Source organism: Salvelinus fontinalis, chromosome 19, assembly GCF_029448725.1.
Source record: "Salvelinus fontinalis isolate EN_2023a chromosome 19, ASM2944872v1, whole genome shotgun sequence".
Lineage (NCBI taxonomy): Eukaryota > Metazoa > Chordata > Actinopteri > Salmoniformes > Salmonidae > Salvelinus > Salvelinus fontinalis.
In genome coordinates this window covers 19,135,758-19,158,976 of record NC_074683.1, presented here as the reverse complement: position 1 = coordinate 19,158,976, position 23,219 = coordinate 19,135,758, and the positions used below count along the sequence as shown (strand labels likewise).

General features: G+C 43.0%; 1 protein-coding gene across 3 annotated transcripts in view; it reads left to right on the top strand.

The window, feature by feature from the left end:
• Positions 1–23,219, top strand: part of LOC129816464 (melanophilin-like) — a 133,677-nt gene that overhangs the window by 103,516 nt on the left and 6,942 nt on the right. For all 3 annotated transcript variants that reach the window (XM_055870989.1, XM_055870988.1, XM_055870987.1), the window contains 3 exons: positions 1,680–1,763; positions 3,763–4,047; positions 11,919–12,062. In XM_055870989.1, coding sequence (XP_055726964.1) covers positions 1,680–1,763; positions 3,763–4,047; positions 11,919–12,062 — 513 coding nt within the window. The remainder of the gene's footprint in view (positions 1–1,679; positions 1,764–3,762; positions 4,048–11,918; positions 12,063–23,219) is intronic.

The following is a 23,219-nucleotide window of genomic DNA, read 5'->3' as shown; positions in this document are numbered from 1 at the left end:
GCTTTTTGGTCTAAACTCCACTCGCCGTGTTTGGAGGATGTAGAAGGATGAGTACAACCCCAAGAACACCATCCCAACCGTGAATCATGGAGGTGGAAACATCATTCTTTGGGGATGCTTTTCTGCAACGGGGACAGGACGACTGCACAGTATTGAGGGGAGGATGGATGGGGCCATGTATCGCGAGATCTTGGCCAACAACCTCCTTCCCTCAGTAAGAGCATTGAAGATGGGTCTTGGCTGGGTCTTCCAGCATGACAATGACCCGAAACACACAGCCAGGGCAACTAAGGAGTGGCTCCGTAAGAAGCAACTCAAGGTCCTGGAGTGGCCTAGCCAGTCTCCAGACCTGAACCCAATAGAAAATCTTTGGAGGGAGCTGAAAGTCCGTATTGCCCAGCGACAGCTCCAAAACCTAAAGGATCTGGAGAAGGTCTGTATGGAGGAGTGGGCCAAAATCCCTGCTGCTGTGTGTGCAAATCTGGTCAAGAACTACAGGAAACGTATGATCTCTGTAATTGCAAACAAAGGTTTTTGTACCAAATATTAAGTTCTGCTTTTCTGATGTACCAAATACTTATGTCATGCAATAAAATGCAAATTAATTACTTAAAAATCATACAATGTGATTTTCTGGATTTTAGTTTTAGATTCCGTCTCTCACAGTTGAAGTGTACCTATGATAAAAATGACAGACCTCTACATGCTTTGTAAGTAGGAAACACTGCCGATTTTGCAGGTTATCAAATACTTGTTCTCCCCACTGTATATATACATACATACATACATACACACACAGTACCAGTCAAAGTTATTTACTATTTTCTACATTGTATAATAATAGTGAAGACATCAAAACTATGAAATTACACAAAAAAACTGTTAAAATCCAAATATATTTTATATCTGAGATTATTCAAAGTAGCCACTCTTTGCTTTTAAAACAGCTTTGAACACTCTTGGCATTCTCTCAATAGGTGCCCTTCTTTGCGAGCCATAGGAAAACCTCCCTGGTCTTTGTGGCTGAATCTGTGCATGAAATGCACTGCTTGACTGAGGGACCTAACATATAATTGCATGTGTGGGGTACAGAGATGAGGTAGTCATAAAAAAATAATTTGAACATTATTATTGCCCACAGAGTGAGGCAATGCAACTTATTATGTGATTTGTAAAGCACATTTTTATTCCTGAACTTATTTAGGCTTGCTGTACAAATGAATTGAATACTTATTGACTCAAGACATTTCAGCCTTTCAATTTCTATTAATTTGTACAAATTTCAAAGAACATAATTCTACTTTGACATTATGAGGTATTGTGTGTAGGCCAGTGACCCAAAATCTAACTGTAATCCTTTTTTAAATTCAGACTGTAACACAACAAAATGTGGAATAAGTCAAGGGGTGTTGTATGTTCTAGTATCACAGATTCAAGATTACTGGTATTTGAAGCAAAAGTCTCTGTTCCATTGTTCACAACTGGATTGGTACATGAAGCTCAAGCTCAGCATGTTTGTAATGACCCAAAACCCATGGCTGAAGCTTGTGCTTTAATTGTATACACAGTGCAGGTTTTTACACTACAACGCATACCATACAGTCACGATGGGTATTTTGTCTTCCTGCCTCTCCTTTCCTCCCTTTCCTTGTCTCTGTGTGTGTCTCTCTCTGCTGTAGATAACTGAGCTGAACAGACGCATGTCGGTCATTGAGAAACTACTGAACCGTCTGGAACAGAAAGTGACATCCCCCTATGACCAGGTAAATGGCCTTACCCCTAGAGACTGAACAAAGAACAGAATGTTTGGGACACTGCTCTCTACACCAGTCTGTTCTTAAGCTCTATGCTTTTCACTATTATTTGTATGCTCAAAAGCTCTTTTTGTCTCATAAATGTTATACCTGAAAGCAGGTTTTCACTCTAACCCTTTTGTTAATGAGAGAAGAGAAGCCGTACACACTAAAATCTCATGATTTAACGGTTTGTCACGCAAGTCTGAAATCATTTTTGCGTCGACACTTCCGAGACCTCGTGTCCAAGTCGTCAGGTGCCAGGGGGAAACCAGCAGACCTTTGAAAATGTGTAGTAAGTTCAATTCAAACACTTCACTCTAAACAAGGCAGGCTTTGAGCTTGATTGCTCATTCTTTTTTGCTTCCAAAACTAATCAGTTCGGCATTAACGAATCGTGCTTTGCCTTTTTTGTGGCTATTGCGCTATGATATTAATTATCTTTCAGTAAACATTTTTGCGAAAGCAGGATCTGCAAAGCATCTGTAAAGCATCTCCCGTACAAAGTCAAGAAAACATTTGGACATTTGAAAAATGTTGCCTTCTGGTTACACAACTATAGAATATTATTCATCCCTACAAACATCTGTCAAGAATTGTTTGGAAAATAATAAATCTGCAGTAGGCCTATGTTTACGTAGTTATTACAGTAGTTGTCTTTATCTGTTCAGCAACCCTCTGATAAATTCAATTTTCTTTGACCTAAAGAAAAAGCAAAAATATTTGCTATGATTTATTTAAGACTTTTAGTTTGTACTATTGTCATGGTAATAGTGTCTTCAGCTTTAAAATCAGGATTTTATTGTATTAATATAGGGGGTTCATACACTAAGTTTGTGTAGTCCATTGCTCTGTCAGACTGGATTACATTTAATTACTTTTGTGTCTCTGCTTCTATTTCTATTATTGAATTATTTGCCATGCTCAACTCTAAACAAAAATATATAGATGCGTTATTGACTGGCATAGCAAATAATACAACTTCAAACAAGGCAACAGTAACCATGTCGTGCCCCACGAATGATGCAGCGCCCAGGGACTTTGTTTTGAGAAAAAAAAATAGCTAAATGTATAAAACATAGAAATATAATCCATAGATGACAGTTCGCATTCGAGTCAGGACTTGCAGCCATTGCTAGTGTACCCATGAGTTTAACAGTCACATTGCGGGAGTAAGAGGTTCCAAAAGCCTTCTATGGCCACAACGCAACAAGCTGTATATTTGGCACGCATGCTGCCCAAACTGCTGCCTTTCCGACTGTAGGCATACCAGTAACTGCCATAATAAAATCAAAACACTTGAGTAAATGAGGGATACAAAGTATATGTTATGGTGTGAGGTGCATTTTCCTGGCATGGTTTAGGTCCACTTGTACAATCTATGCCAAGAATCTATCCCAAAATCTATCCCCAAATAAATGTAATTCAAAGGCGCATTGAAGCTGTTCTGGCAGGAGAGGGACCTACGTATCAAATTTCACGACTTTAGGTCAAACGGGCGCTAGCCCAATTGTGCGTCGCCCCACGGACCTCCCGGTCGCGGCCGGCTGCGACAGAGCCTGGGCGCGAACCCAGAGACTCTGGTGGCGCAGCTAGCACTGCGATGCAGTGCCCTAGACCACTGCGCCACCCGGGAGGCCAAAGTTAGCATTTTCAATCACTTGTTATAGAGCCACCATCTGGCCAATCAGTGTCATTTTGTAAATGCCGGATCTCTATGTTCAGTTGCATCATTCACCCAAGTGCCGTCAAAATTGGTCAGTGCTGTCTGAGATAGACGGAGACAGGTCCTCAGATCCTCTGTCCCCTCATCCCCTCATCGTGAGGGACAACAATAAAGAGGGTCATAAATGCTTTTTTCCCCCATAACATAATAAACATTATGCCGTTGTGTAATGAAATTAAACAAACAAAATAACCATATTTATAAGCGATGACTGTCATTTCTCCCCATTCTGTGTTTTCCTAGGGCCAATCTTGTACTTCTCCCCTGCCCCAGTGGGAGGAGGTGGACCTGGAGGAACTGCAGCTGAGGCAGAAGCTGGACCAGCTGACGGGCAACATCAGTGACAAGGGTCTCTCCTCGGAGGAGGATGAACCCAAGAGGCCCCCATCCCCCAAGGAGAGCCCAGGGAGGAGGAGGCGCCTTAGGGGGGACGTGAGCCCATCCGGGTCCCTCTCCAGACCCTCCTCCAGACCGGGCATCATGATCAGCCCACCCATCGTTGAACTGCAGGAGCCCTCTGAAGTACAGGTAGAGAAACGCAAGGGTGACCGACTGGGTTTGACCTCAGTCATCTGTGGGCCACAAGATTGTTAGCCCGTCGAGCTAAAGCGAAGGCAATAGCTCAGGAAGCTAACGCAAGTCTTTAGGTCTCAAGCAAGGTTACTCATGATAGTATTTCACCGAATCATCTCAATTTCATCCTATTACACACCTCCAATGCACTGAATCCTGACCTGAGATATTTGAGTCAATGGGAGATTTGCATGTAAGTTTACAAAAAAATTCAGCACTAATACTCATATGCACAACATTACAAACATGTGCACACACATATTGTAAACGAACATGCCTATTGTAGCAAACGCGTCACACCTGCACTGTGTTATGGATATATAAACTTACTTGCAAAAATTCAACGTACAATTGTAAGGCAACCACAGCTGCAATGTTTACATTCTTTTGTGAAATCTTGTTGAGAACTCACAATTCTATTGCAGCTGGTTGCCTTATAGTTGTACGTTGAATCAATACATACTTTTTTGCAGTGTAGGTTTTGCCTTCACTTTAAATCCTTAAGTCTTTTAGCGATCTATTCTACCTTTTTTCACTGGATATCATTGGCTGGAGAATAACTTTTTTCAGCCACTTCACTGAAGTGCATGCTCAGCCATTTTTCAAGTAGCTAAGCATCGGTGTTTACATGTTCCTTCTCAAACAGCTCGTTTCTAACAGATTTATTGAAAACATTGGCAGAACAGGGAACATATTTTCTTTAAGTGGTCACTGCTGCAAATTCAAAACTGTTTCAATACAGATTTCAATCATGTTCTCTTTTTATTGAAACTCGTTATTATCACCTGACCATAAATGATATTAAAGCGTGATAAGGTGTTTATTCAAACATGTCATTTAAACACCCAATGACACAAAACACCAAGTTGTGTGCACACACAATGTATTTATTCGTTACGTTGTAAAGACTCATGGGTGAACAAACATGAAAATGTGAAGCCATCTAATGGAAAGCACAAACCATGCAACACCTGAAGTTAAAACCAGTCAATGTTTTAGGGCAGCCACATCTATTCATTCGAGATGTGAAGCCAGAATGGTGGACATTTTGTGCTCAGATATTGAAGATGCTCATTACTGAACTTCCAAAGCATTTGAAACGTTAGAAACAGAACAGAAGTTCAAAGGTCAGGCGTTACTCTAATAGAGCTCTTTCTTTCTCATCAGACCCTTTTTTGAAACACGTCATCTGGGTTTGATTCAATGGCTAAAGTAATGTATGAACAGCAACTTAATGAAAAGAAGGACATACCGTACATCTAGCCAAAATGATTTTGACTCTAAAACCTCAAAAGCACAAGTGTGTGTGTGACACACTATGCTGGATAGATACATTTTTCAGGATGAATGAAGTCTCTTTCATATCTTAGATCCACCGGTAGCCTTTGGTGAGCAAGTCTAATAGCGCAGTTTCTCTTAGCCAGTAAGTGAATAGAAAAATAATCAGTTGCTACAGGTAGGACATGGACGTGTACAAACAGACCAGCTATGACTTCCATAAGGCAATCAGAAGCAAAACGACAGTACAGAGACAAAGAGGAGTCGCAATTCAATGGCTCAGACATGAGACGCATGTGGCAGGGACTCCAGACAATCACAGATATTAAAGGGAAAGCCAGCCATTGGGAGAGAGGACACCAACTCCTCTCTCCCGGACAAGCTAAACACTTTCTTTGCCCGCTTCGAGGAAAACAACAACGAACCGCCAACGTGGGCCCCTCCGTTCACGAGAACCTTGTGTGCCGGATCTCTGTGGCCGACGTGAGAAAGACATTTAAGCGTTAACCCACTCAAGGCTGCCGGCCCAGACGGCATCCCAAGCCTCGTCCTCAGAGCATCTGCAGACTAGTTGGCTGGAGTGTTAACGGACATATTCAATTCCTCCATATCTAAGTCTGTTGCCCCCATTGCTTAAAAATGTCCACCATTGTTCATGTACCCAGGAAAGTCAAGGTAACTTAAATAAATGACTATCGGTCCGTAGCACTCACTTCTGTCATCAAGGTTAAAAAAAATCTGTTTTTCTGCCCCTGAACAAAGCAGTTAACCACTGTTCCTAGGCCTTCATTGAAATAAGAATTTGTTCTTAACTGACTTGCCTAGTGAAATAAACACTCAAAAAGTGTTTTGAGATGCTAGTTAAGGATCATATTACCTCCACCTTACCCGACACCCTAGACCCACTACAATTTGCATACCGCCTCAACAGATTCACGGATGACGTAATTGCTATTGCACTGCACACTACCCTATCCCACCTGGACAAGAGGAATATCTATGTAATAATGCTGTTCATCGACTACAGCTCATCTTTCAACTACATAGTGCCCTCCAAGCTCATCTCTAACCTCAGAGCCCTGGGTCTGAACCCCTCCCTGTGCAACTGGCTCCTAGACTTCCTGACAGGACGACCTCAGGGGATGAAGGTAGGCAACAACAACTCTGCCACGCTGATCCTCAACACAGGGGCCCCACAGGGGTGCGTGCTCAGTCCCCTCCTGTACTCCCTGTTCCCCCATGACTGCATGGCCACCCACGTCTCCAAATCAATCATCAAGTTTGCTAACGATACAACAGTGATAGAATGACTATAGTGGTAGTCATTCTGTAGCTAGAGGACTCCTAATATCTCCAGGAATGATTTAGACAAACATTTTATCTGTTGTTGTCTTTGTCTATTTGCTTGTTAGGGCCATCTACTTTAAGTGCTGTGTCTTTCCAGTAGCCTACTTGCTGTGTGGACTGCTCATAACTTGCAGCTGATTGTTGAAACATCAATCAGGATTAAGTGGAAGGGCAATTTTTGACTGTTGTTGTTTTTGTAATCAGTGGCTGTATTGGAGTGGTTTCTCCTCTCCTAGGCAATCAGTAATTAGTACCGGAAGGTGTGCTCTTCACCTCTGTTAGGCAATTACCAATTAGTGTCCCATGTTTTCTCAGTGGCAGCTGTAGGCGGCAGTCATGTCAGTGGCAGTCTTGTCCCAAAACGAATACGGTTCTCCCGAGTTGTTCTGCGGAGTGGTTCGAGGAAGGCTCCACACAACTCTCTCAATATCTTACCTAGTTATTTTCTGATGATCTCATTTAGCTATTTTATAGCTTTGGCAACTGTGTATGTTTTCTATACCTGTTCGCGCCTCTCCCTGTAGGCTTTACAGACGCTCCCCACCCCTTGCTACCCTTCTAATTTAGTGTACCCTCCACTCACAACCCTTGTGGAATTCCTGGTCTCTGGTAGCGTTTGGAACTGCCAATCTGCAGTCAAGAACGCCAAGTTCATCTCAGCTATGTTACACTTCAGTCCCTTGACTTCTTGGCCCTGACGGCGACATGGATCACCCCTAATACCACTGCTACTCCATCTGCTCTCTCTTCATCTGACTACGTTTTCTCTCATAGTCCAAGAGCATCTGTTCATAGCGGTGGTGGCACAGGGCTACTCTTCTCTTTACTCTCTCACTCACCTTTCCATCTCCTCATTTGAATTCCATGATGTCACTGTCAATTGTCCACTCAAGATGAACATTGTTGTTATCTATTGCCTGCCAGGTGCCCTTAGAGTTCCTCAATGAGCTTGACACCTTGATAAGCTAATTTCCTGTCTATGGCTTACAGCTCTTTGTACTGGGCAACTTCAACCTCCCGACGTCTGCCTTTGATTCATTTCTTTCCAACTCTTTCTTTCCCCTCCTTGCCTCTTTTGACCTCACACTTTCCCAGTCCACTCCCACTCACAAGGCAGGCAATATTCTTGACTTCATCTTTACTAGAGGCTGTTCTGGTCTCTGATCACTATTTTGTTTCCTTTTCTGTCTCCTCCAACCCTAGCCACTCAACCCCTACCTAAATGGTCTTGCGCTGTCTCAATTTTCGCTATCTCTCTCCGACTACTCTCTCCTCTTCTATCCTGTCATCTCTCCCTTCTGCTAAATCCTCCCCCATCCTGTCTCCTGATTCAACTCTTCAACACTACTCTCTTCCCTTTCTGCATCCTATGACTCGCACTATCCCCTTTCCTCCCGGACCGCCTCGGCCCTCCCCACTACTCTCTTCCCTTTCTGCATCCTATGACTCGCACTATCCCCTTTCCTCCCGGACCGCCTCGGCCCTCCCCTCCTGCTCTGTGGCTGAGTGAGTCATTGCGAGAGTACAGAACAGGGCTGTAGGCAGCTGAGCGAAAATGGAGGAAAACTAAACTTCCTGGAGGGCCTATCATCCTTTTACTCCCTTCTCTTCCTCTGTATCTGATGCTAAAGTCACTTTCTATCACTCAAAATGTCAAGCTTCTGCCTCTAACACTAGGAAACTATTTTCCACTTCTCCTCCCTCCTTAATCCTCCACTCCCTCCCTCCTCTCACTCTGCGGATGAATTTGTCAACCACTTTGAAAAGGTTGATGACATTCGCTCCTCATTCACTCAGCCTATTGAGTCCACTGGTCCCACTCACACAGAACTACCCTACGCCTTGACCTCTTTCTCACCTCTCGCTCCAGATTAAGTTCTGCAACTAGTGTTGCTAGTGTTGCTAGTGTTGCTATCGGCCTATATCGAATCTTCCATTCCTCTCAAAAAAAATTGAAAAAGCTGTTGCGCAGCAACTCACTGCCTTCCTGAAGACAAAAAATGTATACAAAATGCTTCAGTCTGGTTTTAGACCCCATCATAGCACTGAGACTGCACTTGTGAAGGTGGTAAATTACCTTTTAATGGCGTCAGACCGAGGCTCTGCATCTGTCCTCGTGCTACTAGACCTTAGTGCTGCCTTTGATACCATCGATCACCACATTCTTTTGGAGAGACTGGAAACCCACATTGGTCTACACGGACAAGTTCTGGCCTGGTTTAGATCTTATCTGTCGGAAAGATATCAGTTTGTCTCTGTGAATGGTTTGTCCTCTGACAAATCAACTGTACATTTTGGTGTTCCTCAAGGTTCCGTTTTAGGACTACTATTGTTTTCACTATATATTTTACCTCTTGGGGATGTCATTCGAAAACATAATGTTAACTTTCACTGCTATGCGGATGACACACAGCTGTACATTTCAATGAAACATGGTGAAGCCCCAAAATTAGCCTCGCTAGAAGCCTGTGTTTCAGACATAAGGAAGTGGATGGCTGAAAACTTTCTACTTTTAAACTCGGACAAAACAGAGATGCTTGTTCTAGGTCCCAAGAAACTGTTAAATCTGACAATTAATCTTGATGGTTGTAAAGTCATCTCAAATAAAACTGTGAAGGACCTCGGCGTTACTCTGGGCCCTGATCTCTCTTTTGACGAACATATCAAGACTGTTTCAAGGACAGCTTTTTTCCATCTTCGTAACATTGCAAAAATCAGAAATTTTCGGTCCAAAAATGATGCAGAAAAATTAATCCATGCATTTGTTACTTCTAGGTTAGACTACTGCAATGCTCTACTTTCCGGCTACCCGGATAAAGCACTAAATAAACTTCCGTTAGTGCTAAATACGGCTGCTAGAATCCTGACTAGAACCAAGAAATTTGATCATATTACTCCAGTGCTAGCTTCCCTACACTGGCTTCCTGTTAAGGCAAGGGCTGATTTCAAGGTTTTACTGTTAACCTATAAAGCGTTACATGGGCTTGCTCCTACCTATCTTTCCGAGTTGGTCCTGCCGTACATACCTACACGTACGCTACGGTCACAAGACGCAGGCCTCCTAATTGTCCCTAGAATTTCTAAGCAAACAGCTGGAGGCAGGGCTTTCTCCTATAGATCTCCATTTTTATGGAATGGTCTGCCTACCCATGTGAGAGCCGCAGACTCGGTCTCAACCTTTAAGTCTTTACGGAAGACTTATCTCTTCAGTAGGTCATATGATTGAGTGTAGTCTGGCCCAGGAGTGTGAAGGTGAACGGAAAGGCTCTGGAGCAATGAACCGCCCTTGCTGTCTCTGCCTGGCCGGTTCCCCTCTCTCCACTGGGATTCTCTGCCTCTAACCCTATTACAGGGGCTGAGTCACTGGCTTACTGGTGCTCTTTCATGCCGTTCCTAGGAGGGGTGCGTCACTTGAGTGGGTTGAGTTACTGACGTGATCTTCCTGTCTAGGTTGGCGCCCCCCCTTGGTTTGTGCTGTGGTGGAGATTGGGCATGATGACTCCTTGCTGTCCCCAGTCCACCTGGCCTTGCTGCTGCTCCAGTTTCAACTGTTCTGCCTGCGGTTATGGAACCCTGACCTGTCCACCGGACGTGCTACCTGTCCCAGACCTGCTGTTTTCAACTCTTAATGATCGGCTATGAAAAGCTAACTGACATTTATTCCTGATTATTATTTGACCATGCTAGTCATTTATGAACATTTTGAACATCTTGGCCATGTTCTGTTATAATCTCCACCCGGCACAGCGAGAAGAGGACTGGCCACCCCTCATATCCTGGTTCCTCTCTAGGTTTCTTCCTAGGTTTTGGCCTTTCTAGGGAGTTTTTCCTAGCCACCGTGCTTCTACACCTGCATTTCTTGCTGTTTGGGGTTTTAGGCTGGGTGTCTGTACAGCACTTCGAGATATTAGCTGATGTACGAAGGGCTATATAAAATAAACTTGATTTGATTTTTGGTCCGGCTGCCCGACAACTTCCCGCTCGACCCTATCCCCTCCTCCAGACCATATCTAGAGACCTTCTCTCATTCCTCCCTTCCCTCATCAACTCACCTCTGACCACTGGCTGCGTCCCCTCTGACTTCAAAATGGCCCAAGCCTTTCCCCTCCTCACGGAATTAACTCTTGACACTTGACCCAGTATGTTCTTATTTCTAAAACACTTGTGTGCTTTTTCTGACCAACTCTCTTGTTATCTTTCAGAACTACTGTCTCTCTCTCTTCTTGACCCTAACCAGTCAGGCTTCAAGATGGGTCACTCAACAGGGACTGCTGTTCTGTGTCAAAGAGGCTTACAGAGGCCCACACTGCCAAAGATGATTGCCTCCTCTGTTCTCATCCTCCTAGATCTATCCACTGCCTTCGACACCATGCCCATTCTAACGTTCTATTGAACGGTGTGGTCCAGAAGCGAATTCCCTGAAATTCTATCCATTTTTCCTTGGGGTTTTATACTTTGTATCGACAGCTCATTCTAATATTTCTACTGCCGTACATTGCATTTTAGTTACACTGCTTATACACACACCATATATTTATTTATATTGATATGTACTGCTGTACATATTCTTAGCATATCTTGTGTAAATTCATCCAGTGTATATAAGCATAGATTGCCTTTGATTACTGTTAGTGCTATTTAGGTTGTTAATTGGATTCGTTCCGACAATTTAAGATTTCTTGTCATAGTTGTTTTATTATTCGTGTACTTGTTTGACATTTTACTGCATTGTTAGGAGCTAGTAACATAACCATTTTGCTGCACCCGCTATAACATCTGCTAAACTGTGTACGCCACCAAAACACTTGATTTGATTTTGATGTAGGGAGGAGTAAAAGGCGCTCAACCAACGTGTTATGTGATAAAATTGTCTGAGCACTGACAATGGAAAAAGAGCAACTCCCACAATTAAAAACATGATACTTTATACACACACAACTAATAAAAACAAGAAGTTTCGGCCGTCAATGTCCTCTATAGATGTGCAGATGTATCAGAACATGTTGCATAGATGCAGATTGGTTAATCATTGGCGGAATTGTGTACATAATGCATGATAAAAGATAGCAATTACGAACAACTAATTCCAGTACAATTAGCTAGTGAACATAGTAAGGCCTTCGTGTTAAAGGGGATTTTAGGGTAGCCTAAGGTTATATTCATTTTATGTCATTCTTTAATGTCCCAATCTTTCTCTGTAGGCCTATTCTTCAACAGGACATTCCAGGAGCCTCCGTGAGGGCAGTTCTCTGACCCGCTACCGTCCCACCACCACCACAGAGCTGTTTGAGCTGGAAGGGAAGGTGGCGATGGCCGCTGCCACAGTACAGAGCACAGTGAGCGAGGTAAGGGTCAATTACAGTGAGGTCCAAAAGTATTTGGACAGTGACACTTTTTTGTTGTTGGTTTGGCTCTGTACTCCAGCACTTTGGATTTGAAATTATACACTGACTACAAGGTTAAAGTGCAGACTGTCAGCTATAATTTGAGCATATTTTATTTTAATGCTAAAAGCTTGGCACAGCTGTATTTGGGGAGTTTCTCCCATTCTTCTCTGCAGATCCTCTCAAGCGCTGTCAGGTTGGATGGGGAGCGTCACTGCATAACTATTTTCATGTCTCTCCAGAGCTATTAGATTGGCTTCTATTCTGGGCTCTGACTAGGCCATTCAAGGACGTTCAGAGACTTGTCTCGAAGTGACTCCTGCGTTGTCTTGGCTGTGTGCTTAGGGTTGTTGTCCTGTTGGAAGGTGAACCTTCGCCCCAGTCTGAGGTCCTGAGTGCTCTGGAGCAGGTTTTCATCGAGGATCTTTCTGTACTTTGCTCCGTTCATCTCTCCTTCGATCCTGACTAGTCTCTGAGTCCCTGCCGCTGAAAAACATCCCCACATTATGATGCTGCCACCATCATGCTTCGCCATAGGGATGGTTTCCTCCTGATGTGACGCTTGGCATTCATGCCAAAGAGTTCAATCTTGGTTTCATCAGATATGACCATCTTGTTTTTCATGGTCTGAGAGTCTTTAGGTGCCTAAACTCCATGCGGGCTGTCATGTGCCTTTTACAGAGGAGTGGCTTCCTTCGGGTGGAGACCTGATTGGTGGAGACCTGCAGAGTGGGTTGTCCTCCACAGAGGAACTATGGAGCTCTGTCAGAGTGACCATCAGGTTCTTGGTACACCTCACTCTAGGAAGAGTCTTGGTGGTTCAGAACTTCTTCCATTTAAGAATGATGGAGGCCACTGTGTTCTTGGGGACCTTCAATACTGTAGACATTTTTTGGTACCCTTCCCCAGATCTGTGCCTCGACACAATGTAACGGCTGTCGAAGTCGTTCTCCTCCTCAGACGAGGAGGAGCACGGATCGGACCAAGATGTGGATTGGTAAGTATTCATGTTTTAATGGGAAAACAACAAACACTACAAAATACAACAACCAACAACCGTGACTAACCTGAAACAGTCCTGTGTGGCCCAAACACTGACACAGGAACAAACACCCACAAAACCCAAGTGAAACCCTGGCTGCCTTAGTATGACTCTCAATCAGGGACAACGATTCACAGCTGTCTCTGATTGAGAATCATACCAGGCCGAACACAAAATCCCAACATAGAAAATCAAACCTAGACCAACCCACCCAACTCACGCCCTGACCAACTAAAACAAATACATGACAAAGGAAAACAGGTCAGGAACGTGACACACAATCCTGTCTCGGAGCTCTACGGACAATTCCTTTGACCTCATGGCTTGATTTTTGCTCTGACATACACTGTCAACTGTGGAACGTTATTTAGACATGTGTGTGCCTTTCCAAATCACTTCTAATCAATTGAATTTACCACAGGTGGACTCCAATCAAGGATGATCAATGTAAACAGAATGAACCTGATTTCAATTTCGAGTGTCATAGCAAAGGGTCTGAATCCTTTTGTAAATAACATTTCTAAAAACCTGTAGATTGATGAGGAATTGTTTTTATTTGATCCATTTTAGACTAAGGCTGTAATGTAACAAAATGTGGAAAAAGTGAAGGGTTCTGAATACTTTCCAAATGCACTGTATGTCACCAATTAGCGTTAAAAAAGGATTTGTTTAAATGGTGTCGCTCTAAACATACACAAATTTCCATAGGAACACAGCCATTTTAAAAGGGCAGGGCTTGTGTTACATTTTTATCTTACATGAACATTTTTTGGTCTAAAAGGAATGATATACACTCACTGGCCAGTTTATTAGGTACACCCTTCTAAAACCATGTCGGATCCCCTCTGCCTCAAGAACAGACAGAATTATTTGGGTCATGGATTCTACAAGGTAATGGAAATGTTTGTTTCTCAATTGGTACACTACATAGCCAAAGGTATGTGGACACGCCTTCAAATTAGTGGGTTCGGGCAACTTGTGAGCCACACAAGTTTCTGTCAGGTGTATAAAATCGAGCACACAGCCATGCAATCTCCATAGACAAACATTGGCAGTAGAATAGCCTCTACTGAAGAGTTCAGTGACTCTCAACATGGCATCGTCATAGGATGCCACCTTTCCAACAAGTCAGTTAGTCAAAGTTCTGCCCTGCTAGAGCTGCTCCAGTCAACTGTAACTGCTGTTATTGTGAAGTGGCAACAACAGCTCAGCTGCGAAGTGGTAGTTCCCAACAAGCTCACAGAACAGGACCGCCGAGTGCTGAAGCAGGTAGAGCGTAAAAATCGTCTGTTCTTCGTTGCAAAACTCACTACAGAGTACCAAACTGCCTCTGGAAGCAATGTCAGCACAATAACTGTTCTTCAGGAGCTTCCATAGCCACACACAAGCCTAAGGTCACCATGCACACCTCACAGAAATGTTTCAACATCTTTTTTAATGTTGATTTAATTAGGCAAGTCAGTCAAACGAATTCTTATTTACAATGACGGCCTATCCCCCAGGTCAAACTCTACCCTAACGACCCTGGGCCAATTGTGCGGTGACACATGGGACTCCCAATCACTGCCGGTTGTGACACAACCTGGGAACGAACTAGGGTCTGTAGTGACGCCTCTAGCACTGTAATGCAGTGCCTTAGACCGCTGCGTCATTCGGGAGGCCATCTAGTGGAAAGCGAAGAGCGGAGGCTGTTATAGCAACAAAGGGTGTACCAACTCCATATTAATGCCCATGATTTTAGAATGTGATGTTCGACGAGCAGGTGTCCATATACTTTTGGCCATGAAGTGTATCAAGGGACGTAACGCGTGCCAGGAAAACATTCCCCACACCATTACTCCACCGCCACCAGTCTGTACCAGGTTGGTTGGGTCCATGGACTCATGCTGCTTACGTCAAATCCTGACTGCCGTCAGCATGACGCAACAGGAACCGGGATTTCGACGAACCAAGCAAGGTTTTTGTTGTACTGCGCCATTATTTGTCTGTTTGTGGTCCTCCTGTTAGCTTGCACAATTCTTGCCATTCTCCTTCGACCCCTCATCAACGAGCTGTTTTCGCCAACAGGACTACTGCTGATTGGATGTTTTGTGTTTGTCGCACCATTCTCAGTAAACCCCAGACACTTGTGTGTGAAAAGCCCAGAAGGGCAGCCGTTTCTGATGCTGAAAACGGCACTCCTGCCACTGACAATCATAACACGGTCAAGGCCGCTTACGTTACTCATTTTGCCCATTCTAACGTTCAATCAAACAGTAACTGAATGCTTTCTATTTCAAGCCACGGCAACGTGATTCACTGTCTGTAGGAGTGATACATTTTCGTGAAAAGGGTGGTTACCTAATAAACTGACCAGTGAGTGTACATATGTGACCCGTTTCAGGAAACTAGGCGTGTGTCGCGGGTCACTACTTCACAGGAGAGCCGTTTGAACGTAAACTTCTTCTTTTATCAAAATGCGTTTTTTTGTTGTGGCAGAAATGCCTTCTGGAACATGTGAGCTTTCATGTGTCTTAATAACAAACTTAATTACCATCTGTAAATACAAATATAATTGTTAAATTACGAGCCTTGTTGGTTAAGCCACAGAAAAAGAGAGCAACCTTCCCGCTAGCCATGATTGGCTGAGATAATGAGTGGGCTGGACATGTAAGTAAGTGCCTATTATAGCATAATAAGGCACTTACTTTGATAGAAACGCACACATTTCCAAAGTTATTATTGGTAACGAAAACTTTGATTGCAGGCCACAGATTGCAGGCAACAGACGGAAAATGTGAACACGTGTATGCAGGACAGGAGATGAGCAAATGTCTGCAGACTTGAACTGCACAAACAATTGGGAAGTGTTTGGGGAATTTTGTCCGGGTCAGAAATGTCAAAAAAAGGAATTGGTCCGCAAAAGTAAAAAGGACTACTTTTTATGTGAATGAATGAGGCGGAACACACCTAAATTCAAACTGTTATTAGAAAATAAAAAACTTGTTCGAAAATAATAAAAAATTGACAAGTTGAAAACAGACAAAAATAAAAACAGGCTGCATGCCTTGGTTTGAAGGCAGCGCGGATGAAATGTACTGTTGCGTAACAATCACATTCTGGAATGGAGAGAACATTCTAACATCACGCGCATAAAAAAACTCACGCTGGGGTGACCATTAGAGATATTTGGAACTTACGCATGAAAGGGTTAAAGAGATGGGTGGGTCTGAAACTTAAAAGGGTGTGAACGATGCTGAATGGGTTTAGACAAAGAAGGGCTTAACAGTAGTAGCACCAAAACATTCAAAGGCCATTTTCTCAAAAGTGAGTTCACAAGTTTATCACTATCAAAGCAGAATTACTTTCCCATTGTTCCTCAACTGTAGTGTATGATGTACCATGAGTCTCTACTTTTATACAGTGTAGAAAACATAATTTAAAATGTTGCTACATAAGACCGATTTGAGCTGGTCGGTCACATATGAGGAGGTTTCTACCTATTTATTGATGTAAATATATCCCCTGTCTGATTCCCAGTTCGTCCACTAGTAAGAAGTTGGAGATCACATGGCGTCTCTTGGCCACTTGAAACCAGTTACGTCTGGTTTGGGTAGTGAGTCACTTTGCCAAAGTGGCATCTTAAAATGATCCTAGCAATCAGAGATTCAAATAAAAAAAACACAGACAGGTGAGAACTTTGGACACACCTACTGATTCAAAGGTTTTTCTTTATTTTTACTATTTTCTACATTGTAGAATAATAGTGAAGACATTAAAACTATGAAATAACACATATGGAATCATGTAGTAACCAAAATAGTGTTAAATCCAAATCTATTTTATATTTGAGAATCTTCAAAGTAGTTACAATATGCCTTGATGTCAGCTTTGCACACTCTTGGCATTCTGTCAACCAGCTTGATAAGGTAGTCACCTGGAATGCATTTCAATTAACAAGTGTGCCTTGTTAAACGTTAATTTTTGGAATTTCTTTCTTTCTTAATGTGTTTGAGCCAATCAATTGTGTGGTGACAAGGTAGGGGTGCTATACAGAAGATAGCCCTATTTGGTAAAAGACCAAGTCCATATTATGGCAAGAACAGGTCAAATAAGCAGAGAAATGACAGGCCATCATTACTTTAAGACATGAAGGTCAGTCAATATGTAACATTTCAAGAACTTTCAAAGTTTCTTCGTGGAGTTGCAAAAACCATCAAGCGCTATGATGAAACTGGCTCTCATAAGGACCACCACAGGAAAGGAAGACCCGGAGTTACCTCTGCTGCAGAGGATACGTCCATTCGTGTTACCAGCCTCAGAAATTTGCCGAAATTACATAAGAATGTTACTAAACCTCCAGGGCGCCCTATTGTAGCGGGCATTGATGCAGTAACGGCCCCTCTTTCTACTTTTGTTGATTTTTTTATTAGACCACTCGCAGAACAGCTCCCCTCCTTTGTAAAGGACACCAGCAGTATGATCTCTATCATAGAATCTCTTGATCCTCTCCCTGAGAACACATTGTTAGTTACTTTTGATGTTGAGTCGTTATACACTAATATTCCTCACGAGGGCGGTATTGAAGCTATGGAACATTTTCTTCTGCAACGTGACCCCAATAAACTACCTTCCAGTGAATGCATTATAACATTGACTGAAATAGTACTTACACACAACTATTTCATGTTTCTAAATGATTTCTTTATTCAGACGAAGGGTACTGCTATGGGATCCCCCATGGCTCCTAACTATGCTAATTTGTATGTTGGTTACATGGAGAAACAGTCTATTTTCAATCCTCTCAAAAATGTTTTCTTGCCTAACATCATTATTTGGAAACGGTATATTGATGATATTTTTGTTCTATGGAGGGGTGATGTAAAACAGCTCCAGGCGTTCCATGATTTTCTTAACTCCTGTTCTGAACATTTGAGATTTACTATGCAATCTGATACACGTCAAATCAGTTTTCTTGATCTTCTGATATTGTGTGAAAATAATGTTCTATACACTGATCTTTACAGGAAACCTACTGATCGTAACAGTTTGTTGAGGGCTGACAGTTGTCACCCACTTCCCTTGAAAAATAGTTTGCCCTACAGCCAATTCTGTCGAATCAAAAGAATTTGCAAAAAACAATCAGATTTCGACAGAAATATGGCTGAGACGCAAAGAAAGTTCAAGGAGAGGGGGTACAAAAATGATCAGATTAATAATGCCATTGAGAAAATTCAAAACAAAACGAGACATGACCTTTTTCAAGGGCAGTCTCGCAAAAAGACGCATTCTTGCATTTTAACTACCCGCTATTCAAAGCGCTCTGAACAAATTAAGGGAATCGTTCACAAACATTGGCATATTCTTAAATCCGATGATAGTCTCGGTAATGTGTTTTCTGACCTTCCCTTGGTCGTATTTTCGCGGGGCAGAAATCTCCGAGACCAATTGGTACACTCTGATTTAACCCCCCAAGATATTCCTGAACAACGTCTATTTGCGCCCCTATTGGATGGTAATTATAAGTGTAATGGCTGTGCCCAATGCAATGGCACTTATAAATGCAGATCCTTTAAACATCCACAAACAGGGACATCGATCCCAATCAAAGGTGTTATTACGTGCTCCACTAAGGCAGTTATTTATCTCATAACTTGTCCTTGTGGTAAAAATTATGTGGGTAAAACAAAGCGTGAATTAAAAGTACGTATCTCAGAGCATCGTAGCACCATTAGGTGCAAAAACTTGACCTACCCAGTTGCGGCCCACTTTTTGGAGGCAGGCCACTCGATTTCATCTTTGCGTTATATTGGCATCGAACATGTCACCCTCCCTAGGAGAGGGGGTGACCTTGATAATTTATTGTTAAGACGAGAGGCTGCTTGGATATTTAATTTAAAGACCCTTGCTCCCTTCGGTCTTAATGTGGACTTTGATCTGAAGCCATTCTTGTGATTGTTGTGATTGTTGTGACTTTGCCATTGTGGTTGTTTGTAGGCTTGTGTGGTCTTTAGTGTGTCTATGATCGTATGCTATCCATTTGTATTAATTGTATGTTGCTCATTCTATGCCATTTTAATATGAGTAATTAACCAATGATATTAGGCCACTGTTGGCCATGATTACAGACACCTGTGTGTCTTGACACTATATATAAACGAGTCATCCCGCAGTGTCTGTGATTGTACCCTGATGAAGACAGCTTGCCTGTCGAACCGTTGGTAATTAAATATTTTTGCATCTGAGCTCCTAGAGTGTGCGGCTCTCCTTTATTTTCTAGTTTTCTACTCCGCTAGCCAGCACCTCGCCTACATAGGTGTGCGTTTCTTTTTTCTTCTAGACCAGCCTCAGAAATAGCAGCCCAAATAAATGCTTCACAGAGTTAACGTAACAGACACATCTCAACAGCAACTGTTCAGGGGAGACTGCATGAATCAGGCCTTCATGATCGAAAGATGGTGCCGGCGGGGATGGCTGCCGTTTTATGGGCTCCCATTTTATGGGCTCACAACCGTGCTATTTTGTATTTTTTAACTTATTTTGTACATAATATTGCTGATACCGTCTCTTATGACTGAAAAGAGCTAATGGACATCAGAACGGTGATTACTCACCTTGAACTGGACGAATAATGTTTCTTTAATGAGTCAGACGAGAGGGATTTGCTCCAGACACCAGACAAGGCCCTCATCCCCGTCATTCGCAGGAGAAAGAGACGGAGATATCGCGGAAGGAGATCGGGGTGCCTTGTAAGGATCCGGCGACGAGTGGCTAATCTGCCTTCGCCATCGGTACTATTGGCCAACGTACAATCGCAGGGTAATAAAGTGGACAATCTACAAGCAAGTATATCCTACCAACGGGACATTAAAAACTGTAATATCTTATATTTTACTGAGTTGTGGCTGAACGACGACATGAATAACATACAGCTAGCGGGTTAGACACTGTATCGGCAGGATAGAACAGCAGCCTCTGGTAAGACAAGGGGTGGCGGGGTCTGTATATTTGTAAACAACAGCTCGTGCATGATATCTAAGGAAGTCTCAAGGTTTTGCTCGCCTGAGGTAGAGTATCTCATGATAAGCTGTAGATCACACTATCTACCTAGAGAGTTTTCATCTATAGTCTTCGTGGCTATCTATATACCACCACAAACCGTTGCTGGTACTAAGACCGCACTCAATGAGCAGTATACGGCCATAAGCAAACAGGAAAACACTCATCCAGAGGCGGTGCTCCTAGTGGCCGGAGACTTTAATGCAGGGAAACTTAAATCCGTTTTACCTAATTTCTACCAGCATGTTAAATGTGCAACCAGAGGTAAAAAAAATTCTAGACCACCTTTACTCCACACACAGAGATGCGTACAAAGCTCTCTCTCCATTTGGCGAGCTGCCCAGTGACACGAGTTTACCAGATGAGCTAAATTATTTCTATGCTCACGTCGAGGCAAGTAACACTGAAACATGCATGAGTGCATCAGCTGTTTCGGACGACTGTGTGATGACGCTCTCTGTAGCCGATGTGAGTAAGACCTTTAGGAATCTCATGGATCCTGGACTAACCGGTGCCCCCGCACATTGACTCTGTACCGGTAGCCACTGTATATAGTCTCGCTATTGTTATTTTACTGTTATTATAACGGATGATGTCTGCATGTGTGATCCCACCTTGAAGCAGAGGAAGAGGTGTGATGGTGTGGGGGTGCTTTGCTGGTGACACTGTCTGTGATTTATTTAGAATTCAAGGCACACTTAACCAGAATGGCTACCACAGCATTCTGCAGCGATACACCATCCCATCTGGTTAGGGGAACTATCGTTTGTTTTTCAACAGGACAATGACCCAACAGACCTCTAGGCTGTGTAAGGGCTATTTGACAAAGAAGTAGAGTGATGGAGTGCTGCATCAGTTGACCTGGCCTCCACAATCACCTAAACTCAACCCAATTGAGATGGTTTGGGATGAGTTGGACCGCAGAGTGAAGGAAAAGCAGCCAACAAGTGCTCAGCATATGTGGGAACTCCTTCAAGACTGTTGGTAAAGCATTCCAGGGGAAGCTGGTTGAGAGAATGCCAAGAGTGTGCAAACCTGTCAAGGCAATAGGTGGCTACTTTGAAGAATCTCAAATATAAAATATATTTTGATATGTTTAACACGTTTGGTTACTACATAATTCTGTTCTGTCTCCCTGTAGCGCTGTCTTAGGCGTTTCACAGTACGTACATTGCAATTTATTGCCCTGGCCACATCTGCAGTCCCCATGCCTCCTTGCAGCATGCTTAAGGCACATTCACGCAGATGAGCAGGGACCCTGGGCATCTTTCTTTTGGTGTTTTTCAGAGTCAGTAGAAAGGCCTCTTAGTGTCCAAAGTTTTCATAACTGTGGCCTTAATTGCCTACCGTCTGTAAGTTGTTAGTGTCTTAACGACCGTGCCACAGATGCATGTTCATTAATTGTTTATGGTTCATTGGATAAGTATGGGAAACAGTGTTTAAACCCTTTACAATGAAGATCTGTGAAGTTATTTGGATTTTTACAAATTGTCTTTGAGACAGAGTCCTGATAAAAAGGGACGTTTCTGTTTTTGCTGAGTTTACAAGTTTAGATAGCTGGCTAGACTAACTATGTCGCTAAAAATTGTTAGCTGACATGGCTAATTCAATGACAGCATTTGCTACACCCTCAACATATGCTAAATACAGTGCATTCGGAAAGTATTCAGACCCCTTGACTTTTTCCACATTTTGTTACGTTACAGCCTTATTCTAAAAAAAATTATAAAAAAAATTATCCTCATCAACCTACACACAATACCCCATAATGAAAAAGCAAAAACAGGATATTAAAAATGTTTGCAAATGTATTAACAATAAAAACAGATACCTTATTTACATAAGTATTCAGACCCTTTGCTATGAGACTCAAATTTGAGCTCAGGTGCATCCTGTTTCCACTGATCATCCTTGATGTTTCTACAACTTGATTGGAGTCCACCTATGGAAAATGTAATTGATTGGACATGATTTGGAGAGGCACACACATGTCTATATAAGGTCCCACAGTTGGCAGTGCATCTCAGAGCAAAAACCAAGCCATGAGGTTGAAGGAATTGTCTGTAGAGCTCCGATACAGGATTGTGTTGAGGGACATATCTGGAAAGGGTACCAAAAAATGTCTGCAGCATTGAAGGTCTCCAAGAACACAGTGGCTTCCATCATTCTTAAATGGAAGAAGTTTGGAACTACCAAGACTGTTCCTAAAGCTGGATACCCGGCCAAACTGAGCAATCAGCGAGAAGGGCCTAGGTCAGGGAGGTGACCAAGAACACGATGGTCACTCTGACAGAGCTCCAGAATTCTTCTGTGGAGATGGGAGAACCTTCCTGAACGACAACTATCTCTGCATCACTCCACCAAGGAGGCCTTTATGGTAGAGCGGCCAGACAGAAACCACTCCTTAGTAAAAGGCACATGACAGCCCGCTTGGAGTTTGCCAAAAGGCACCTAAAGGACTCTCAGACCATGAGAAACAAGATTATCTGGTCTGATGAAAACAAGATTGAACTCTTTGGCCTGAATGCCAAGCATGATAGTGGCAGCATCATGCTGTGGGGATGTTTTTCAGTGGCAGGGACTGGGAGACTAGTCAGGATTGAGGCAAAGATGAACGGAGCAATGTACAGAGAGATCCTTGATGAAAACCTACTCCAGAGCGCTCAGGACCTCAGCCTGGGGCAGAGGTTCACCTTCCAACTGGACAACGACTCTAAGTACACAGCCAAGACAACGCAGGAGTGGCTTCGGGACAAGTCTCTGAATGTCCTTGAGTGGACCAGCCAGAGCCCGCACTTGAACCCGATCATACATCTCTGGAGAGACCTGAAAATAGCTGTGTAGCGACGCTCCCCATCCAAACTGACAAAGCTTGAGAAGATCTGCAGAGAAGAATGGGAGAAACTCCCCAAATACAGCTGTGCTAAGCTTGTAGCATCAAACCCAAGAAGACTCGAGGCTGTAATAGCTGCCAAAGGTGCTTTGACTAGGTACTGAGTAAAGATTCTGAATAATTATGTAAATGTGATATTTCAAAA